The 21,434-nt window shown below is 55.8% G+C and overlaps 2 protein-coding genes across 12 annotated transcripts; both read left to right on the forward strand.

The window, feature by feature from the left end:
* Nucleotides 1-30: 30 nt before the first annotated feature.
* MRPL10 (mitochondrial ribosomal protein L10) lies at nucleotides 31-5,221 on the forward strand. 3 transcript variants are annotated; one of them, XM_036930407.2, is made up of 5 exons: nucleotides 31-140; nucleotides 1,969-2,138; nucleotides 2,983-3,147; nucleotides 3,386-3,530; nucleotides 4,258-5,221. In XM_036930407.2, exons 1-5 carry the CDS (start codon nucleotides 89-91, stop codon nucleotides 4,518-4,520), a joined length of 795 nt encoding a protein of 264 aa, XP_036786302.1. In that variant the 5' UTR covers nucleotides 31-88; the 3' UTR covers nucleotides 4,521-5,221. The 3 variants fall into 3 exon arrangements, with proteins under 3 accessions (XP_036786302.1, XP_036786303.1, XP_036786304.1); XM_036930408.2 differs by lacking the exon at nucleotides 31-140 and adding an exon at nucleotides 159-300; XM_036930409.2 differs by lacking the exon at nucleotides 31-140 and adding an exon at nucleotides 1,761-1,779.
* Nucleotides 5,222-6,917: 1,696 nt separating this feature from the next.
* Nucleotides 6,918-20,774, forward strand: OSBPL7 (oxysterol binding protein like 7). Of its 9 annotated transcripts, none has more exons than XM_036930438.2 (24): nucleotides 6,918-7,082; nucleotides 7,446-7,708; nucleotides 8,407-8,561; nucleotides 8,674-8,799; nucleotides 8,967-9,020; nucleotides 9,637-9,750; nucleotides 10,108-10,218; nucleotides 10,319-10,436; nucleotides 11,130-11,233; nucleotides 11,576-11,668; nucleotides 11,753-11,885; nucleotides 11,963-12,057; nucleotides 12,233-12,340; nucleotides 13,008-13,145; nucleotides 13,758-13,887; nucleotides 14,556-14,788; nucleotides 14,991-15,128; nucleotides 17,547-17,610; nucleotides 17,728-17,806; nucleotides 18,686-18,830; nucleotides 18,919-19,066; nucleotides 19,153-19,279; nucleotides 19,479-19,601; nucleotides 19,762-20,774. In XM_036930438.2, the coding sequence occupies exons 3-24, from the start codon at nucleotides 8,487-8,489 to the stop codon at nucleotides 19,868-19,870; spliced, it is 2,565 nt and encodes an 854-aa protein (XP_036786333.1). In that variant the 5' UTR covers nucleotides 6,918-7,082; nucleotides 7,446-7,708; nucleotides 8,407-8,486; the 3' UTR covers nucleotides 19,871-20,774. The 9 variants fall into 9 exon arrangements, 8 of the variants coding, with proteins under 8 accessions (XP_036786333.1, XP_036786331.1, XP_036786330.1 ...); XM_036930436.2 differs by having other exon boundaries at nucleotides 7,557-7,708; XM_036930435.2 differs by lacking the exon at nucleotides 7,446-7,708.
* The last annotated feature ends 660 nt before the right edge of the window (nucleotides 20,775-21,434 follow it).

The following is a 21,434-nucleotide window of genomic DNA, read 5'->3' on the forward strand; positions in this document are numbered from 1 at the left end:
TCTAGCCGATGCGTCCTCCCGATGCTTCCGGCCCCGGGACTCCCCACAATCCTTAGCTCCTTCAGCCTCGCTCGGTTCTTCCGGGGCAATGGCTGCTACCGCGGCTGCGATGTTGCGAGGGGGTCACCTGCCCCAGGCGGGTAAGGAGCGGCCCAGGTTCTCACAGCGCGTCCCGGCCGGTGCTCTCTCTTTCTTCTTTCCTCTACTGCTGACCCCTTCCCGTAATCTCTGGAGCCAGACAGCTTCCAGGCACCCCTCACTCCAGCTAGATCACTGGCCTCCTTCCCCCATCAGTTCCCGGTAACTCCAGGCTCTAGTAATCACAGACAACGTCAGCATTTATTCTTTCCCCCCAGTCCCCCTGCCCTCTGTGGATTTTAGTAATTCACCACCCAACTGTCTTGCTTTCAGAGTGTTGCTTGGACCACTTCCCACCCCAGTTTTGGCACTGTACACCTTCTTAAGGTCTCAGCCTAAATGTCACCACCTCAGGTTTGTCCTCACTGCCCTCTGCAAAGCAGGTTTCCTCTGTTAAGTCTGTATCTTGCCCCCTATTTATTGATCCCTTAGCTCACACAATCTAATTTTGCATTTATTTGTTGTCTCTTCTGTTAGACTTTAAACCTCATAGGGGCAGAACCATGTTCATTCAGCATAGCCGGAAAGTGGTATGATGCATGACATTAGAAGGCATGCAGTAGAAGTTTGTTTAATGGTTTTGAGCACATAGTATAGGTCAGGCACAGTAGTGATAAATGCTTTGCAGTGTATTAGCACATTAAAATTTTAAAGCACCCTATGAAGAAGGCATTAACATCCCCTTTTTACAGATGAAGAAACTCAAGTTTAGGGCAGTTCTATGACTGGTCAAGGTCACAGCTAGTAAGTGGCAAAAGAGATTAAAGGCTGGTTCCATCTGATCCAGATCCTGTGTTCTTCGAAGTAAGGTTTTGGGGTGTTTGGTGATAAAACCTCTCACCCTGGCAAATCATTATGCTGTCCAACTGTTAGGGCCATCTTCTAGCTGAACCTTTCCCTAAAATCCCATTGCAGCCTTGGGAAGGCTGGAAGTGGGAAGCCCTAGCCTAGGTTCTTTGGTTGAGGATGAAGGAGTCACTTAGGCCCAGGGCCCTGAGGGGTGCTGCCCAGCAATACTGTAAACAAAGAGTGGAGGGAGGGAAGGGAGACTTGTATGGGGGAGCTGTGAGGGCTGTGCTTTTTTTCTTTCTTGCTAATCACAGAATCAGGCTTCAGAGCAGTGCTTCAAGCAGTGGTTTCAAAACTTCAGCCTGTATCAGCATCACCTGGAGAGCTTATTAAATTGCTGTTTGCTGGGTGCCACTCCAGAACCTCTGACTCAGTAGGTCTAGGACAGGCCCTGACATTTTGTATTTCTAAGGATGTCTTGGGTGATGCTGATATTGCTGGTTGGGGTGTGGGGAGCACACTTTGGGATGCATTTGCTTAGACCAGAGGTTGGCAGATCTTAGTAGGACTGCTCACCATGTTTTATAAATAAAGTTATACTGGACCACAGCCACATCTGTTTACATGTTGTCTATGACTTTTTGTGATACAGTGGCACAGTTGAATAGTAGCAACAGACCATATGGCTCTCAAAAATCATTTACTGTTTAAGAAAAAGTTTGCTCTGTCCTCTCCCTGCTTTCTTTAGTGTGTTCAAAATACTTTCTCCTTTGTTCTCATCTTTTTCCCCATCTCTGCATAAAGAAGAGCTGAAGACTTGGGAGCCTCAAAGACTCAAGCGTCTGACCTAAGGTTACCCATTAAAGAGAAAAGGAGGTTTGGGAACTCAGGATTTCTAACAAACAATTTCTTGTCCCATTCTTGTGCTGACTGTAGCTCTGTGAGCCATAGTTATCTCTGCTCAGAGGGCTTGTTCTCCATCTGGGGCCAACTTAGGCCTCCAAGAGACTGCATCTCACCACATTACTGTTCCCCACCCAGGGTGGCTGCCCACCCTCCAGATTGTTCGCTGGGGCTCCAAGGCTGTTACCCGCCACCGTCGTGTGATGCACTTTGACCGGCAGAAGCTGATGGCTGTGACTGAGTATATCCCCCCAAAACCTGCTGTCAACCCACAATGCCTGCCACCTCCTCCCAGCCCCCCACAGGAGGTAAGAAGGAGACTGCATGTCGCCTGGTGGTAAGCTGGTGGATTGAAGTGATCTTGTCTCTGTAGCCATAATGAAGTAGCCCTCTAGGATACAGTCATCCACATCATTACTTCTCCACTTTGCCCTGTGGTCCAGACACTTTAAAATGAAATCTGCACTTGATTCTGCATTGGTCTTTTGGAGTCTGGGGATTAGATGAGCCTCCTGGATTTCCTTTGTTCTCTAATTGTCTCCAAAAATGTGTGTCTGAAAGCTATCCCAGCAGATGAGGGTAGGGGAGAGTCTCTGTCCCATCTTAAAAGGACTGGAAGCCTCCACATTTTCTAGAAGTGTTTTGTCCTTAGAACGGGAAGCCCAGCGGAGAATTTGTAATTTCTTGGAGGTTCTCAGGTCCACAAGTTCCCGTGTTTGAGAAATGCTGCCTTAAGAATGTGAAGTCTTAGTCTGTGAAAATGCCTTAATTTTGGATTAGGACTGCAAAAGAGCTATCTTATATTTGTGGTTGGTAAAGTAATTCAACGTGAATACAGTATCAGATAAAGTAACTTGGACATTAATGTCAAATAGTGTTGGCTGGGTCAGATTGCTCACCAGTTCAAGGGGGCTGAGTGTTCTCAGATTTGGAAAACACTCTTCTAAAGACTGCAGTTATCTAATGAAAGTGGAGGAATAGCACTGGAGATGGAACATGTCTGTGAGTCACAGGTCCAACTCTTCTGCCTATACACTGATCTTTCCCACATTTGGGCATCACTCGGAGCCTCAGCAGCCATCCCTGAAGGAGTAAGGGGTGCAGGGAGAAGAGGCAGCTTATGGTCCCTTGGTCATCCCTTCCTGACTTCAGGAGACAGGCCTCGTCCGGCTCCTCCGTCGAGAGATAGCAGCTGTTTTCCGAGATAACCGAATGATAGCTGTCTGCCAGAACGTGGCTCTGAGTGCAGAGGACAAGCTTCTTATGCGGCACCAGCTGCGGAAACACAAGATCTTGATGAAGATCTTCCCCAACCAGGTAGGGAGCAGCTCTCTGTCGTGGGTTGCCCATATTCCCCTCCCCGCCAACTCAGACCCTGGTGTCTTTCCTAGATAGGGCTCTTCCGATTCCTCCCCTCCACAGACAACCCTTTGGTCTGGTGCTGAAACTGCAGTTAGGGGCTGAGGAGACCCTTATCTGGATGCCACCTGTGACCACAGTATGTGGCTTTTCCTTCTACTCATACCCAGTAAGCCCTTCTTTCCTGCTGTTCCAGGTCCTGAAGCCCTTCCTGGAGGATTCCAAGTACCAAAACCTGCTCCCTCTTTTTGTGGGTCACAACCTGCTGCTCGTTAGTGAAGAGCCCAAGGTCAAGGAGATGGTGCGAATCTTGAAGGGCGTGCCTTTTCTGCCATTGCTTGGTGAGCAGGTGGTCCTGCTAGTTGAGGTGGGGGTGATGGGGAGTGGGTGCTACGACAGCCTGGTGCCATCTGCTAGGTATTTGTAGGGAAAACTGTGGACATCCTTGGAGGGGTATCCTTTCGTGGTTGGGGCCTGAGTCAGTAGCAACATTTGTTGAAGGCTGCCTGTGTTGTCTCCCTACTGAAGATTCAGGAAGGCAGAGAGAAGGCTTTGTGGGGAGAGAAAGTTCAGACACCTTGAGTCTAGCAGTGGGGAGGTGGGTGCTGAAACCCTCACAAAGATACTTAAAGCAAGTAGCCCAAGGGCAGCGTGCTGAGGGAGAGCGGGCATGCTTCCCAGACTCCCCGATGCTAAGAATCCATGGAGGTGCTTCTACAGAGAATACTGATTTCATAGGTATAGGTCTTTGTGGGGTGGAGAGTAGGAATCCGTGTTTATAATCTCATCCCCCTCCCCTTAACCACACACTCCTCGGTTCCAAGAAAGTTTAGGAAGCAGTGACTTAGTGGGGGTTGGGCCAGGGGGATGTGTTATGTAAGGGTTTTTAGGGAATGGGGGAGGGGATGGGGCACAAGTGGGAACCAGATTTGGAGGAAGGCTGAGAGTGGCGAATGGCAATGGAGAGCAAATCGCCCTTCTCCACCTAGAGTTGGAACATTGTTTTCAGAGAAGAAAGAACATTGTTTTGCCATCTGTGGGAGCCTCGCTGACCCTCTGTTCTTCCAGGTGGCTGCATTGATGACACCATCCTCAGCAGGCAGGGCTTCATCAACTACTCCAAGCTTCCCAGCCTGGCCCTGGTGCAGGGGGAGCTGGTAGGAGGGCTCAGCTTCCTCGCAGCCAGGACCTGCTCTCTGCTTCAGCACCAGCCCCACCATCTGACTGCCCTCTTGGATCAGCACATCAGACAGCAGCATGAGGGAGACTCCATCGCGCCAGCCAGTGGGCAGCCCACTGGTGATCCTGCGAATCCTGTTCTGGACTCCTAGCCAGCTCGTTGTCCCCAGCCTGCCCATAAATATACTCTGCCCCCATTGGCTGTGCCATTCTCCATTGAAGATGGGAGAACTTGGGGTGGGGAGTGGCATTTGTTACCTGGCTCCCACTGACAATGACCTCAGGTACAGAGCCACTCAGAGATGCAGAGCGACTCCATTTCAGAATGGACGCTCTTAATCTCTGTCTTTGTTCCTAGTTTTCCCAACTTGGGACCTGATAGAAGCGGTCTCTTTCAGCTCCCAAGGTCCCAGAGAAGCTGAGCAGATGAGGATATTGCCCTCGTCTCCGTGTTTACTATCCTTTGTGGCATGTGTCTCTCAGCCTGTCCCTTTGGGGGTCTGACATACCAGAATGGCTCAACTGAGTAATTGTGGTAAGGATGGCATCTGTTGAGAGCCTACTGTGCTTACCACTTTACATGTGTGTGTTCCTTTATTTCTCACGATGTGAAGAAAGCTAAAGGGTGGAGAGGTTAGACACCCTGCTCAAGGTCGTGCAGTTAGTAGGTGGCAGACCAGGGACTTGAACCAGGCCCCTTGCTCTGAAGACTGTGCCCTGGATTTCTACACCAGAGCTTCCTCATCTGGGTGCCAGTTGTGTCTGAATGTTAACTCTCCACTCCCGGCATGTGCCATGTTACGGAAAGGTTGGGGTTGCTGCTCTGTGATAAAGTACAATGTGTTTTACCTTATCTGTTGTGGTGGTCACAAGCTTACCTTCCCTGAAGACTTATTCTCAGGGTCATTTCTGACTCTCACTTCCCTCCCTAGAAAATCCTTCTATCCCCAAGCCTGTTACCTCCCTGTATCTACTCCCACAAATGACATCTCACATGCTTGTCCTTTTGAAGGCAGCTACCAGCTTTTCCAATAGCTAACATCTCTCAGGTGGTTCTGAGCAAAAGAACTGGGGGAAACCAGGATTCTGTATTATGAGGGGGCTTGGGGTCTTTCAAGTGGGAGGCTTTATTGAAGTGTAAGGGAAGCAGAAGTTCCTAATGAGGAGAGAGAGGATGTTTAACTAGAAGCCACTAGGTAAGCTTCCAGCCCCCAGTGGGTCCTGACCTGATGGGGCATCACCCCAATATACAGCCTCAGTGTGGGGGTGGCCAAGTGGTTGTCTCAAGCCGTAACTGCTCTGCTGTCTCTGCTCATGACACTTGTTCTTGGTAAGAGTGCATTCTGGGTGGACATAGTGGGGTGGGGAGAAGGTGGCTGCTGAGTATTCCTCCCAGACTTGGAGCAGTGCCACAGCTTCCATAGTCCTGGACAGACACTGCCCTGGCAGCGATGACCAGCAGTTTTCTGTGGCCTGGTCCAGAACCAGCTTCCCACAGTGCCCAGCTCTTTGCTGGATGCCTCGGGATGCTTGATCAATATGAGTTAAAAGGCCTTGAGGCTCCTGGATGTCACAGCCAGTCTGGCAGTGCTAAGCAGTGCTGTCCTGGCTCCTGGAACCCCTGGGGTGGCAGGAGGTCCTGAAAGCAGGCATCTCCTGAGGCATGTGTAAGACCCTGAAGGGTAAGCCAAGGCCTGTGTGGGGATGAGGTGAGTGGGGCAAGCGGCCTACCTCTGGATCAAAGAACCCACACTGCATCCTTCAACTGCTGGCAGCACTTGAGGCCCACCATTAAAAACCCACTTCTTAACAGGAAGTGGCTTCTCTGTCAGTCCATTCCATATTCATCTGAATGAATTTTAGGCCTTTCTCTGGAGCTGATTTTTAGTTAGGATTGAGCAGCTGAACACAGTACTCCAGCAGGAAAGCAAAAGGGCCCAGAAAGGGAGGCCAATGGTACCTGTGTTGGCTTGCCAGCCCTTTTGAGCATCTAGCTAGCTATGCCCTACTCTCACTCCTGACCCAGTCAGCAGGCTCAGGACTTGTTTTACCACATAAGGTGCTTCCAGCCTCCAGTGGGTCCTGACCTAGTGGGGCATCAACCCCAATGACAGCCTCAGGGTGGGGCCGCTGTCTCCAACCTCCTCGACTGCCCTGCTGACTGTGCTCTTAGTGCCTCTGTTGTGGTCCCCCAGGGACATCCATTCCTTCCTGTCAACCTGATACCTCTGCTGGCTCCAAATTTTGCAATCTATTTTCAGATGTAGAACAAGATGGGGAGTTAATAAGGAAATGGCCTTGGGTACTAACTGGGGTCAAGGCCATGCTAGTCTGAGTAAAACCTTTACCACAGCCAGCTTGAGGCCAGCAGCTCCCCAAGCCTCTGTGGTCAATCTGGAATTGTTCCCAGTGGGGACTCTGCTTTGACTCCCAGGCTGCCTTGGGGCTGGGGAGTCCGCTCAGTCCTGAGTCCTCCAGGGAGCAGGGGGGCAGAGCTGAGCGACTGCCTGGGGCTTGGCGGGAGGAGGGGCGGGGGAGGGGAGGTGGGGAGATCCGGCTAGAGGGGAGGCTCCGGCATCTCCTTCCTTCCTGGTTCCTGCCGCAGCTGCTGCCCCTGCTCAGCTCCAGGAGAAGGGGGCGGGTGGCTTGGAGACGGTGACTCAGAGGCGGAGCGGCGCGCGAGCCACGGAGCCCTGGTGTCCATGGACCCTGAGGTAAGAGGGCCGCGCTGGCACCCGCTGACATTCCCCGAGAAGGCTTCCTCCCACCTGAAGCTGGTGGGTCTGCCCCTTGGGAGATGGGGTCGGGAATGGAGGTGGAGAGGGGGCACCCGCCTGGCTCACCTCAACCCCACACCCTGTACCGACAGAGCTTCCCCTTCCACTCACAAGCAGCGAGGGGCCAGGATCCTGCGGGGTCAGGAAAAGGGCAAGGAGAGATACCCCAACACGGGAAGAGTTTGGGAACTTTCAGTGGCTGAATGCAGTTTTGTCCCCGGGTTAGCCTCTTGTAGCAGCCGCCACTCTGTCCCGACCTCCCAGCCACTGCCTCCCCACCATGTCCCTGTCCCCTTCCAGGCCCCAGCTCCTCAAGTGCTTTGCTTGCTAACTCCACCCGAAGATCTGAGCTGTTTCCCCAGCCTCAGGCCAGCCTCGCTTCTCCTGTCCCCTCCCGTCTCACATATGCAGAGCCTCGTGCATTATTGATCTCCCCCTGGAGCCAGGATGGCAGGGCCTGGGCCAAGGGCGCCTTTGGGCCCTGCTGCGGGACCTGTGTAGACCTTGGCCACCTCTTCTCCCACCCATGGTGTCTTCATTGGCCAGTTTCCTGTTCTCTCTGGGTGGATGGTACTTCTCAGGAGCCCAAGGGCTGGGATGGTAGAAAGGAGGCTTTGGGGAAACTGAGGATCCGAGGTGGGCATACTAGGGGGATGTGTGATGAGAAGAGGCACAGGGGAAAATGAGGCTCAGGCCTCAGTTTCCCCATGCTGAAAATGGGAGCCCAAGAGCTAGAAGATATGGAGACCAACTGGTGGGGAGTCGAGATGAAGGGGTTTGGGGTCTTTATAGGGGGATCATGGCAGAAGAGTTTCCAAGCGTCTGGGTGGGGTGCGGGGCTCCTGAAGGAAGAGGAACTGGCTTGGGATCTCGCTTGTCCAGTCTCTGGATCCTCTGCCCTTTTTTGGAGCCTTTCTTCTCTCCCCTGCCTCACCTCCGATCACCCTCGGGGAATCTGCCAGAGAAAGCACCGAGTGTTTCCTGGAGCTCGGGAATGTGTGCCCAAGGTGGGGCTGGGTGGACTTTTCACAATTTTCTCTTGGCTAACCCTGCCGGCAAGAGCTAGTTCATCTCCTGGAGCAATGGCTGCAGCAGGAGGGTGTAGGCAGGGAAACCTGCCCAGGGTGGGGTAGGAACAGAAGAGGCATGCCAGGTGAGCAGGTGTGTTGGTGAGCTCTTATCTCAGAGGGTGCAGGAAGGGTTGGAGGTGGGGAAGGTGATGGCAGGGTCTGTGCTAATGGGGCTTCTCTCTTGCTTCAAGGGCTCCCTCAGGACAAGGTGACACCTCTCTCCTCCCGCTGTGCTCTCCGTCCTTAGCAGGGAGTGGTCGCTCCCATCTTCATGGACTTCCTAGAGAGGGTCCCTCCCTCACCGGCCGAGAGCACTCCGTCTGCCAAGCCCAGCAGTGCCCAGCAGGTCTGAGGGTGGGGAGGCAGGCAGGGTGGGTGGGCCTAGCATGGCCCAAAGGGGAGGGGGAGATGTGGTCCCCTCACCAGCCACTCCACAACCTTTCTGCCCTGGACTGCAGGCCTCTGAGCTGTGGGAGTTGGTGGAGGAGCCTCGGGGCCAGCTGGGAGCAGAGCGTATCATGCCCGAGAGGCAGGAAGGCCACCTACTCAAGAAAAGGAAGTGGCCTCTGAAAGGCTGGCACAAGGTAGGGTGGGCAGGGCAAAGGGAGGGGCCAGATGCCAGGCGGCTGGTGGTGGTGGGGCTCCTGGGCATCATGGGCTGTTTCTGTATCAAGAAGAAAAGACTGTATGGTTGCTCTCTCCCTTTCCTCTTGGCCTCCCGGGTCCTTGTTCCTTCTGGGAAACATCACAGAGATACTTTGTGCTCGAGGATGGAATCCTTCACTATGCAACGACTCGGCAAGACGTGAGTCAGGGCCTCTGCTGGGGGTTGTGGGAGGAGTCTGGTCCCTGAACATCATGGGCCTGCAGAGGGGTCTGGAATCCATCAGAGCAGGGGCTGAATCCCTGAAACGCAATTCTGGGTCTGGGGTCTCAGACAAATTACTTCCCTGGGCTTCGGCTCCCTCATCTCTAAGATGAAGAGAGTATTATCACCTATTAATAAGGCCACCGTCCTGGTAAGGGCTCTCAGGACAGTGCCTGGCACAAAATAAGTGCCCAAGAAATGGGAGCTTTATTGTCCTTGTCCCTTTCACATGCTGGGAACAAGGACCTGCAGGCCTAGGCACTCAGGCTCTCTCTCAGAATGTAGTTTTCTTCCTCAGCCTTGCAGATTTCTGAGAATAGGGATAGTTTTTTCCTTGCTCTGTGATTCCCTTGAGCTCAGAAGGTGGCTTGGCACGGTGGGTTGTTCTGTGCACAGGAGGACAGCCTACAAGTCTGAGCTGATGTTGTGACTTGGGCAAGAGGGTGAGCTGGCTGCCTGCCCTTGAGCCTAAAGTGGCTTCAGGGAGATGGTGGCTCTGTGGTCCTGGGGGCCTAAAAGCAGTCCCTTATTTCCTGCCAACCCTCCATTCCAGATCACCAAGGGGAAACTCCATGGCTCCATTGATGTCCGACTCTCTGTCATGTCCATCAACAAAAAGGCCCAGCGCATTGACCTTGACACAGAAGACAACATCTACCACCTCAAGGTGACATCCCTGGGAGCCAGGTGGTGGTTTGGCCCCCCCAGCCTGGCAGAAGCACTGGGCCATACAGGAGACAAGGGCAGGGGCTGAAGGTCTGTCCCTGAATTTGACAAGAAGAGAGTTCCCATCATAGACAGTAGCCAATGGCAAACCGCCCCTGTTGTTTGGTATGTGAACAGGCACAAAGCTAAGGGCTCAGGTACCTGGGGAAGTTGTATTCCACCTTCCTGCAAGTGGTCTTTGCACAAGTTGGGCACTTCAGGGGGAGACCCTGCTTGCGTGCAGACCAGAGCGCTGACGCCTTGCCCCTGGAAAGCGGTCCCTCCTTTTATACACCCTCCCCCTCCATCATTTCTGCAGATCAAGTCCCAGGACCTGTTCCAGAGCTGGGTGGCCCAGCTGCGTGCCCACCGCTTGGCCCAGCACTTGGACATGCCCCGGGGCCCGCTGCCCAGCACCACTCACCGGAAGGTAAGTTGGGCCCTGGGGTGGGGACTGGTGATGTGGGGATTGAAGGGTGAGATACTGAGAGCTGGGCACCGTCCTTCCTGACCCTCAACTCACCCCACAGGCTCCCAGTGCCCAGCTTCCAACGGCGGGTAGTGCCTCACCTCTCCCTGGGCTTGGACCTCGGGAGAAGGTGTCTTCCTGGCTGAGGGACAGTGATGGGCTAGACCGCTGCTCTCATGGTGAGAGGCCCCTGGCACCGTGCCTCTGTGTGCAGGGCCCATGCTCTTGGGTCTAGGTGGGGTCGGCAGTCACAAGAAAGAGAAAATGTCATCTCCATCCCTGCCTCAGGGGGCCCCGGCTGATAGGCTGACAGGGGAGGTAGCCTCTGCCTCTAAGCTGGCCAGGCCTACTTGGGCTGTGCCCTGGGCAGCGTCAGGCTTTTTGGTGGGGCTTGTGCTCCAGCCACGCAAACACAGACACAGAACCAAGACTCAAGAGAAAGAAGATATGGAATGCCCCAGCAGGGAGGATCCTGGGAGTAGTGCTGGGGACGGGGTGTGCTCCAGAACCCGGCTCCTGGAGCAGGGGGCTATGACATGGCCTGAGAGAGGGATGTGCCAGCCAAGTGGGGGAGAGTGAGGTCCTCCCTCCCCGGCCTGTGTGGAGGCCACGGAAGAAAGGTGTGGTCTGGAGGCAGAGTGGAGTTTGGCGAGCGGGCTCCTTTGGGAACCTCCTGCGAGTCCAGACCAGGGGATGGGGACTGGAAACTGCTTCGGGCTTGTGAGTGGAGGAGAGGGAGACAGTGTCAGGATTTCTGTGGCTGCCCAGTGACGTGTTTGGAGGAGGGAGAGAAGCTGTGGGACGGCCTCTGGGTGCCTGGTCAGTGCCCAAAGAGGGACTTCCTTGTCACCGCCCCTTCCCCCTCCCTGCAGAGCTCTCTGAGTGTCAGGGGAAGCTCCAGGAACTGCACAGACTCCTCCAGAGCCTGGAGGCCCTGCACCGAATCCCCTCCGCCCCCGTGATCCCCACACACCAGGTGAGGGCCGGGGAGGAGGCAGGGGCCTGCCTGGGATCCCCCTCCTGCTTGCCACCTTCATCCCCGTTACTTTCCTGGGACAGGTCCTCACACCGCCTTGTATGTGGCAGTTCCCTGGAGAGCCACACGTCTCCCAGTCGCCTCTCCCTGCATGTCTCCCTGCCCCTTGGAGGGGCCCCTTCCTCCTTTGCCCACACGTCTGCCATGGTGTCGGTCTTCTTCCTCTGCCATGTCAGCTGTCTGTGCCCTCCTCCATGGCCACCTGCCTCTCTCCTGACTTCTGTGCTTGCTGCCCCCTGTTCCCACATTGAGAGTGAAAGTCCCCCCTCCTCAACTTGCCAGGCCTCAGTGACAACCGAGAGACCCAAGAAAGGGAAACGGACCAGCCGCATGTGGTGCACACAGAGCTTTGCCAAGGATGACAGTATTGGACGGGTGAGGAGGGGGTGTCCCCCAGGTCGCTGGGGCGGGGTGCTCTAAAGGAGGCTGTCTCCTCCAGTCCCTCCCCTTCACCCACAGGTTGGTCGTCTCCATGGCTCTGTTCCAAACCTGTCTCGCTACCTGGAGTCCCGGGACCCCTCGGGTCCCCGTGGGCTGCCACCCGCAGACTATGCCCACCTGCAGCGAAGTTTCTGGGCCTTGGCCCAGAAGGGTGAGTGTGTGTTCGAGGGGTGGCAGGGAGCAGGTCGGGGAGGGAGAGGAGTTTGACGGCTGCCTCTGTCCCCACAGTGCACAGCTCCCTCAGCAGTGTGCTGGCCGCTCTCTCCACTGAATGGGACCAACTGAGGGACCTGCACCAGGGTTCAGAGCCGTCAAAGATGGGGGTGAGGCTCGGGGGCAGGGTAGCCGGTGGGAGGAGAGGGCTTGAGGCTGAGGACTGCAGTCCTGGGGGTGATAGCATATCTAGGTTGGGTGAGAGCAGTTGGCAGAGGCAATCTCTGCAGAGGTCAGCGTGGCAGGGCAGGAGGGCTTCATCCTTCCGGCGCCCTGTCCCTGCAGGTCTCTGAGGCCCCAGCTGGCCCGAGGCGCCTGCACTCACTGTCCATCTCCTCAGACACCACTGCAGACTCCTTCAGCTCCCTCAACCCCGAGGAGGTAGGAGCCAAGGTGGGCCGTGGGGACCATTTCTCCTGGGCCTTCTTTCCCAGCAGAAGTGAAAGCCTGGCTTTCAGACCTGAAACAGGGCCCAGAAATCCTAGCTCCAACTCCATCCACATAACATGGCCAGCAGCTGCATCTTCGTCATACCTTAACAGTGTGCAGAGGGCTCTTGCTTTGAATTCAGAGTCCCATGAGGCAGTGCTTCTTACCCGAAGTTCACAGTGGAGGAAACCGAAACTCAAAGAATGTAACTGACGAGCCTAGGCTCCCTCAGTTGTCGACTGGCTGAGCTGGGACTTAGGGGTTCCATGGGTTTGAATTTGGCTCCATTGCATGCTGGCTTTGTGACCCTGAGCCTCAGGATCCTAATCTTCACTGTAGGGGTAATATTTGCACCTACCTCATAGGGTGTCAGGATTGATCGAGTTAATATAAGCAGAGGGCTTGGAGCTGGGCTCAGAGACAGTGCCCAGGAAGTAGAAGCAGTTATTAGGGAACCTAACTCCAGGCCAGGATTTATCCCACCCGCCTTTATGTCCCGCTGTACTCGCTCCCCTCTGCTTCATCTCATGCTCAGCAGGTTTCAGACTCAGTAGAAATCCCCAGTTAGGCTTCACCCTCAAGGAAACTGTCAGGCAAGGGGAGCCTGCCTGACTGTGTCCTGCTCCCACAGCAAGAAGCTCTGTACATGAAGGGGCGGGACCTGACCCCCCAGCTGTCCCAGAGCAGTGTCCTGTCCCTTGCTGATTCTCACACAGAGTTCTTTGATGCCTGCGAGGTCCTGCTGTCTGCCAGCTCTTCTGAGAATGAGGTGAGGGATGAAGGAAGCTGGCAGTGGTGGGACCCTGGGAATAAAGGGGCGGGGTCCAGAGAAGACTAGAATTTGTAGATTCCGAAATCCTTTCTAACTGCCTCAGCCGCTATCTCTGCCAACATGTCCGAACCTGCTGGGTTTGTGAGGCCCTGATCAGAAATCTCTGCTGGGATCCTTCCTCCAGTTGGAAGTGCTTTATCCCCATTGGGTTCTCCTGACCCTGCTGCCTCAGCTCCCCCTCAGCCATCTTCCTGTGAACCTGTTTTGGCCTCAGCACTCCCTTGACCCGCCAGCCCCAGACCCTGAATCTCAGGAACCACCAACTTCCCTTCCCTTTGTGTTCCACCAAGACCCTGAGCTCCCTGCCCCTGCCGCCCCCGAGCCCCACCGCGGTGTTAGAGCCAGGCCCTCCTCCTCCCAAGGTGGCAGGGCACTCTGTGATGCCAGGCCTCCCAGGGCAGTGTCTTAGGGCTCAGAGACCCTCCCAAATACGTTCTCTTCCCCTTCCCACCAAAGGGCTAGCTGGGCGCAGTCTTGCCAGGCCCTGGGCACTGCCCAGCTGCCCAGGGGAGGCCCAGTCTGCCCGGCCTGTCATCTGTCCCGGCCCAGGGCTCAGAGGAGGAAGAGTCGTGCACCAGTGAAATCACCACCAGCCTGTCTGAGGAGGTGCTGGACCTCAGGGAAGCTGTGCGCTGCCAGAAAGGTGCCAGCCAGGCGTGCAGGCAGGGAGGGGCTGAAGGTGGGCGGAGACGTGGTGTTTGCCCGTGGCCCAGGCCCCTTGGGGGATACTCCCTTATGGTGACCGGTGGGCTGGTGGCTCTGGATGCTGACTCCAGAGGTGACCCCAGGAAGTGAGCAAGGCTAGACTGTGAGCTGCAGAATGTTCCTGGCGTGGCTTCAGGGGTGGGTCAGACTCAGGCCTGGGGGTAGCCTCCGTTCCGACTGAGAAGGCTTGCAGAGGGCCTAATAGGCAAAGGTCCCACTTTGTCACTTCTTAGTGGTGTGGCTTTGGACATGTCTCATCTTACTTCTTGGTGTCTGTTTCCTCATCTCTAAAATGGGCTGAATAATTTGCTTCCTGACTTTGGTCTCTGTGTTTAGGGAAGGGAACAGAAGGCACGGGTGGGGAGTGGGGAAGGTGCAGGGTTTCCAGCAGTGAGAACCACCCCGTCTGAGTGCGCCTCAGCCCTGCTGCCCACCTAAATGCCCTGGGACTCAGCAAGAATTAGACCCCAGCCCTGCCCCACAGTGAGTGGAGATGGGGGCTTGGGAACGAGTACTTCCAGGAGCCCCTCAGGAGCTTGGGAGGCAGCTGGCTGTGGGCCGGCCTGAGGCCTGCCATGGCTGGATGCCAGTGCCTAGAGGGAGTGATGTGGCTGGGGCGGGCCCCAGGGGGGTGTCTTCCAGGCAGAGCTGCAGGGCCACCCCGTCGCCGCTGCCTACCAGCAGCCAGCGGGCCCGGGACTGACGTGAGCCTGTGGAACATTCTGCGGAACAATATTGGCAAGGACCTGTCAAAGGTGTCAATGCCTGTGCAGCTCAATGAGCCGCTCAACACTCTGCAGCGGCTCTGTGAGGAGCTCGAGTACAGCAGCCTCCTGGACCAGGCCAGCCGCATCGCCGACCCCTGCGAGCGCATGGTACCGGCTGCACCTGCCCTGGAGCCCGGCTACGGCCGCCTCTTTCTCCCATGGGCCCTGTTTCCCAGAAATCCTGCTGGGCTATTCCGTGCTGCTGAAGTCCCACCCCAGGACCCCCATCCTTGCTAGCACTGGGGTAGCATCCCCTTCTCCCGCCCTCCTGTGACCCCCCAGTGGCATCTCCTGGCCTCCTCCTCTGCAGGTGTACATTGCAGCCTTTGCCGTCTCTGCCTACTCCTCCACATACCACCGGGCAGGCTGCAAGCCCTTCAACCCTGTCTTGGGGGAGACCTATGAGTGTGAGCGGCCTGACCGAGGCTTCCGCTTCATCAGTGAGCAGGTGCGGCCCTGGAAGAAGAGGCTAGGCCTCTTGGGTATCTGGGCAGATATCTGGGTCTCTGAGGCACCTGGGCTTCAGAGGAGAGCATGGGGCCGTTGGCTCTGTGCTAGGCTCTGTACCACATGCTGGCGGTGCGGGGGCCTCTCTACTGCTTAGTGTCAGGGGCGAACTTGAAACAAGGAGCCCCACGTTCTAGAGCTGGGGTTGTGGAAGCTCATAGGAGGTTATTCGGCTCCAGCTGGGAAGGCAGCTCTAGGGAGTGATCTAGAGCTCAGTCTTGCCGGAGAAATTAGAGTTCACCAGGAGTACAAGGGTGGAGAGAATGGGATGTTCCAGATGGTGTAAGAAACACAGGGGGCATGTTTGAGAAGAGTTAGAGATGGAGCAGGAAGAAAAGGCAGGGCCAAACTCTGAGGAGCCCTGTGGAGAGGTCAAGGAAGGCTTTGTTTATTTGTTTGTGTGTGTTTAAATCCTGAAGCTGGGGTGGGGGGTGGGAGGTGGTCACTGGAGGGCTGTAAGCAGTAGAGTGACTCAGAGCTGCACTTCATAAAGAGCGCCCAGGCAGTGGTGTGCCAGTGACTCATAGAAGGCCACTGGGAGGCCATTTTAGTCATCTCTGTATGAGCCAGGGAGGGCCTGTGCTTAGCCCGGGGCAGCTGGAATGGGTGGACGTCGGATTCAAGGGCTCTTTGAATAGCCCTTGACAGGACTTAGTGGTCAACAGGATGTTCTTACGTCTAAGGGGTAGGGGAGGTGTTTGATGATATGGGAGAGTCGCGTGACCTTGAATTTCTGGCTGGGGGGATTTTGGTGGGTGTGAGATGGGGCCAGTTAGTGAGCTGGAGAGTAAGTGAGGCAGGTCACCGAATTAGGAGGCCTTTTGCTCACAGAGCACTGGGTGGGGCTGGCAGAGTGGGGAGTCAGCAGCTGAGATGGAGAGTCCCAGCCTGCTGCTGGGAGAGGCCTGGAAAGGCGGAAGGGCAGGGTGGCTGCCCAGGAGGCTTCGAGGGTGTCTTTGGCTTCCTGAGCGGGGAGGCTTCAGAGAGGCTGTACTGTAGTGGGTTTAAAGTGGAAGCAAAAATATATAGAATAGAGGAAAATGCAGATTATTTCCAAAAAATGTTACCAAGAGTGAAAGAGGAAGGAGACGGGGGCAGCCAAAGGCAGGGGTAAAGGTTGAGGCCGTTTTTTTGTTTAGATTTTAAGTGTTTTTGAAAACCTGTTGAAAGTTCATGGGGTACACTAGTACTTACAGTAGAAAATGGCCCCCCACCCTGCCCCTCTGAGTGGGCCCCGCTGACAGTGTTTGTTTTCTGTACATGCAAGCAGAGATGTACATGTTTAGAAAGGAAAGGCTTACTCTTTTTTAAGATGGAAGAAATGAGATATTTCTGTTCAGAGAGAAAGAGGAATCTAGAGGGAAAGATTGCAGTGCCAGTGGGGAAGGCAGGAGGGGTCCTGTGGGAAGGGGTGGAGGTGGCGAGGGGGCAGTAGGCTCTGGCCTGGCAGCAGGTTGGGTGGGAGCCTGGAAGTTGGAGGAAAGAGTTGCATCTCTGTTCTCCCTCTGATTGTGGGGATGAATGTGGTTTGAAAGGGGAAGGCTTGGGTATAGGCCCTCTAAGAGGATCGAGGGTGATGCTGAGGGCCCAGGTGTAGACACCACGCAGAATTAGTTTTCCCCTGTGTGCTGTGTCTGGTGGGGGGTGTCTAAAGAGCAGGCAGCCAAGGTGGATGGATGAGGCCAAGGCTGGGCATTGTGGCCGGTGGGGACAGTGGGTTCACAAGGGTGCTGGGTGAGAGGGTGGAGCTGATGGAGAAGTCTCAGCTGAGCGGGAAGAAGGCGAAGCTGGGCTCACAGGCCTCGACAAATCAGAGCCACTGAAGTCTTGGCAGGAGCCGTGGGAGTGGGGAAAGAGGCCAGGCAAGCTGTCCGTGTAAACCGGAGTTCAAGGTTCCAGGTGTGGAGCCAATCCAAGGAATACAAGGCCAGGTTTTTCCAAGGGCATGGTGTGGAGGCTACAGGGTGAAGGTCAGCCTTGGGGGGAAAGATGGTAAGGGAAGGGTGTCCTCAGGGGAGGGCTGCCTTTCAGGTATGGCATGGGTGGGGCCACAACTGTCATTGCTGGAGCACTTTGTGGGCTTAAGCAGGGGTCTGGGGGGCAGTGTAGACAGGTGGCAAGGAGGGCTCTAGGAGGGCATGCATGAGAAGCGAGGACACAGGGGCCTTGTGGGAAAAGAGAGGATGATGGGATTTGGGTGGTGCCAAGGATGACAAGGACAAGAGCCCTGGAACTAACTGGCCTTCTGGCTTGCAGGGGACCTGGGGAGGGGAGTAAGGGATTTGGGGGGGCCCTGAGGTCAGGAACAGATGTCCTGGTCCCCATTGGCAGCCTTAAGAGACCTCTTTTGCTCTTCAAGGTCTCTCACCACCCCCCCATCTCAGCATGCCACGCGGAGTCTGAGAACTTCATCTTCTGGCAAGGTGAGGACTTGGGAGGTGTGGTGGGTGGGCATGGGGTGAAGGGCAGGTGGGGAAGGGGCTGGAACACTCTCTGGTTTTATCTCAGCTGTCCCTCTCCCTCCCCCAACCCAACTTCAGATATGAAGTGGAAGAACAAGTTCTGGGGAAAATCCCTGGAGATTGTGCCTGTGGGAACGGTCAATGTCAGCCTGCCCGGGTGAGTGCTCCTAAGCCCACAGCCTCCAGGCTGGGATGGCCAGGGGCCTGGGACAGGACAGAAAGGTCTGGCCCGGAGCTCTTAGGGGTGGGGCCGTGTCTGCATGTCCTACACCGGCATTTACAGTATTTGTCTATGAAGAAAGGTGAAAAATCCTAGAACAGTAGAGCTAGAAGGCCTCATCAAAGTCATCTGAGGCAGTGGCTTTCACACTTGTTTGACCATGACTCACAGTAAGAAATCCATCTGAGACTTTAAGTCAGTGCGCACACCCACACCCGTGCATACCCACACCGTACACACACACACACGCCCACACACACACACACACAAAATTGATCATAGGTGGGACTGCAGCCAGAGACAAGTTTTTCCCCAGCAAGGTCCAGGAGTGAGCGAGAGGCCAGCACAGGTGTGGAGGACATCTGGGACTTCAGAGTCAGAAGCCCGGCTGGGAGACTTGGTCTGCTGCTTAATAGTTATGCAAGCAGGGACGTTTTGATGCTTTGGTGTCTCCAGTCTGCTCTTCTGTAAAATAAGAGTAATGCCCAATAAAGGCGGGAGTATACAGGATAAGATGTGAACAGACCTACCGAGATTCGCCCAAGGGCAGGGACCCTGTCTGTTTTTTCCCCATGACTTAAACTCTCGGGAGCTTTATCAATGAATGGAGACATGTTAATTGAATGCTTCCTGTGCAGGCTGCTCTGCTTTATAAAAATACGTCATCCTACATGGCAGAGCCAGAACCAGTACTAGAACCAGGGTTCCTTCCACTGACTCAGCATGGCCTGCTCCAGTGAGATAGGCGCTCCCTGGCTCAGGGTGGCGTTAGTTCCCCAGGACCAGCCAGCTGCCCTCCCATGCTGTCTCTCTCAGGTTTGGGGACCACTTTGAGTGGAACAAGGTGACATCCTGCATTCACAACATCCTGAGTGGCCAGCGCTGGATTGAGCACTATGGGGAGGTGCTCATCCGGAACACGCGGAACAGCGCCTGCCACTGCAAGATCACTTTCTGCAAGGTGGACACACTGCCCTGACCCCACCCATCCACCCCCTGGGAAGAGGAGGGGCACCTCCCTAAGCCCCCTGCCCCCACACCCGCCCCAGGCCAAGTACTGGAGCTCCAGCATCCACGAGGTACAGGGTGCCGTGTTCAGCCGGAGTGGCCGTGTCCTCCACCGACTTTTTGGGAAGTGGCATGAGGGGCTCTACCGGGGACCCCTGCCTGGAAGCGGCCAGTGCATCTGGAAACCCAGTAAGTGGGTCATTGGGGAGGGCTGGGCAGGGGTGAGAGCAGCTGTGGCACAGGCCCCCTGCCCCAGCCCTTTGCCTCCCCCACAGACTCCATGCCCCCCGACCACGAGCGGAACTTTGGCTTCACTCAGTTTGCCTTGGAGCTGAATGAGCTGACGGCTGAGCTGAGACGGTCCCTGCCCTCCACGGACACACGGCTGCGGCCAGACCAGAGGTCAATGTCAGGCTGGTGGCACCCCGGAGCCCCCCGGCTCCTCCCGCCTCCATGTGGGCATCCACACAAAGCTGCGGCCTGCCTTCCTTGAGTTCCTCAGGGAGATGGGGCCTGTTTGGGGGCAGAGCTGGGCGGGGGACGGAGGCCTTGGATTGGCCCCTGAGGGGCCAGTGCCACTGACGGCGGTCTGGATGCCCAGGTACCTGGAGGAAGGGAACATACAGGCCGCTGAGGCTCAGAAGAGAAGGATCGAGCAGCTTCAGCGAGACAGGCGCAAAGTGATGGAGGAGAACAGCATTGTTCACCAGGCTCGCTTCTTCAGGTGCCTCTGCTCTTGCCCTGGGTCTCTGCAGTCCGGGCCCCCTTCCTTTCCCCCGGGCTCCTCCTGCTCTGAGTGGGACTGGCAATGGGAGCCAGCATCTCAGACCCCTGCCTCATTTCTGTATGTTCTCCCTTCTCCTCCCGTGGTCCTCTTCCCCCAGGCGGCAGACAGACAGCAGCGGGAAGGAGTGGTGGGTGACTAACAACACATACTGGCAGCTGCGGGCCGAGCCGGGCTACGGGAACCTGGACGGGGCTGTGCTCTGGTAGCCCTGGACCCGGGGGCAGGAGGCTCCGGCTCCTCCCTCCTGCCCCCACTTGCCCATGGACTCAAGGGTGGGGCCAGGCTCCCCAATGCACTGCCCCGAAGACCTAAGGGGCAGCCCTGTCTCTGGCCCTCTCTCCCTCCTGTGCCAGCCGGAGGAGCTGCCTCTCAGCCCATCGCCCACCCTGAGTTTGGGGTGGGAAGCAGGATTCATGCTTCCCCAGTCTCGTTTCCCCAGACAACCGGCATGTAAGCCCTTCTTGCTCTGTCATCCCGTTTCCTGTTCCCTTTGGGGTGCTTGTGGGGGACTCCAGGCTCTCAGGATCTGGTCCCCATTTCAGTGCCTTCCCAGGACACAGGGGACCCCGATGCCCCCCAGGCTTCCTATGCCATGGGCTCTGGCCCCAGCTGTGTGGTTCGAGGAAGTGAAGGAGAGGAGCCAGACTTTTCTTCTACCCTGTCCCTCCCGTGCCCTGACCCAGTGGGGCTCCCTTGGCTTGGTCCCTGCCAACCTTTCCCATCCTCCTGCATCCCTTTCTTCCAAACTGAAAAATGCCTGCAGCTTCCGGTTCCTTCAGCCCTGGACCTCACGTGGTTTCCTTCAGCCTCTACTGAGTGGATTCCCCACAGTAGACAAGGCCTCTGTGAGGCGGAGCCAACTGAGCAGGCAGGGGCCTGGCCTCAGACCCACAGGGAGGGAGGGAGCGCGTGTGAGAGCGTGAGCTTGTGTGGGAGAGTGTGTGCATGTGTGTGCCTGTGCACTGCTTGCGGGCAAGCAGGATTCCTAACGTAGCCCCGATGTTCCCTCTGCTGGGTGTCCACCACTGTTGCTGCTCATTTTTGCACAGTCTGCCTCTGATGAAGATGAACTACTATAACATTCCAAGCTCCAATAAAGACTGTCCCCAGCTTCGGCCTGTGACCACTCATTTAAGCATGAAAACGTGTATGCAAGCTCAGTGAAGGCCCTCAGCCACCTGCTCAACTGGACTAAAACTCTGTCATCTCTTTCTTTAATCCTCACCTGAATTCTGCCTCAGTTGTCCCTCAGCTCTGACCCCTTCTCTTATTTGCATCTGGCTTATCCTGGGCCCTTAGCAACCCTTGCCTGGACCACTGCCCCTGGCCCTGGGGTCTCCAGTCACTCCCATTCTAATGCTGGCTTTCAGGGTGATACTTTAAAAGAGAAAATACAGTTGGTACCTCATGCCCACCTCAAATACCTCCATTGCTTCTGAAAGGCTGGAGGAAACATCCAGACTCTGAAGGCAGGAAATTGGATGGTCCCTGTCCTCCTCTGGCCTAGAGCCGACACCTGCACCAAACACCCTGAGTCAGCTCTGGGTCCCCCAACCTCCTGGATCAGTGAGTGTTCAAGGAAGAAGTGGGAAGGACGGGTGGGACTAGAAGGGACAGAGAACAGGGCAAGCTGCAGTTTCTCCTGCTGCCCGACTGCCTAGGCTGAATTCAAATCCCAGCTCTGTTATTCCAAAGCTGTGGGATCTTGGTCAACTGCTTTACTGTTCAGAGACTTTGGTCCCTCATTTGGCTTTTGTGTCTTAGAGAATG

This window comes from Manis pentadactyla, chromosome 4 (assembly GCF_030020395.1).
Source record: "Manis pentadactyla isolate mManPen7 chromosome 4, mManPen7.hap1, whole genome shotgun sequence".
In the NCBI taxonomy this organism is placed as follows: Eukaryota; Metazoa; Chordata; class Mammalia; order Pholidota; family Manidae; genus Manis; species Manis pentadactyla.

What these genes read in the sequence shown, in the direction of transcription:
- MRPL10 (XM_036930407.2), top strand. Translation starts at nt 89, where the DNA reads ATGGCTGCTACCGCGGCTGCGATGTTGCGAGGGGGTCACCTGCCCCAG. An exon ending in GGGTCACCTGCCCCAGGCGG is followed by an intron (nt 141 to 1,968) that starts GTAAGGAGCGGC and finishes TTCCCCACCCAG; the next exon opens with GGTGGCTGCCCACCCTCCAG. An exon ending in CTCCCAGCCCCCCACAGGAG is followed by an intron (nt 2,139 to 2,982) that starts GTAAGAAGGAGA and finishes TCCTGACTTCAG; the next exon opens with GAGACAGGCCTCGTCCGGCT.
- OSBPL7 (XM_036930438.2), top strand. Translation starts at nt 8,487, where the DNA reads ATGGACTTCCTAGAGAGGGTCCCTCCCTCACCGGCCGAGAGCACTCCG. An exon ending in CAGGCAGGGAGGGGCTGAAG is followed by an intron (nt 13,888 to 14,555) that starts GTGGGCGGAGAC and finishes GGTGTCTTCCAG; the next exon opens with GCAGAGCTGCAGGGCCACCC. An exon ending in CGGCTGCGGCCAGACCAGAG is followed by an intron (nt 19,280 to 19,478) that starts GTCAATGTCAGG and finishes CTGGATGCCCAG; the next exon opens with GTACCTGGAGGAAGGGAACA.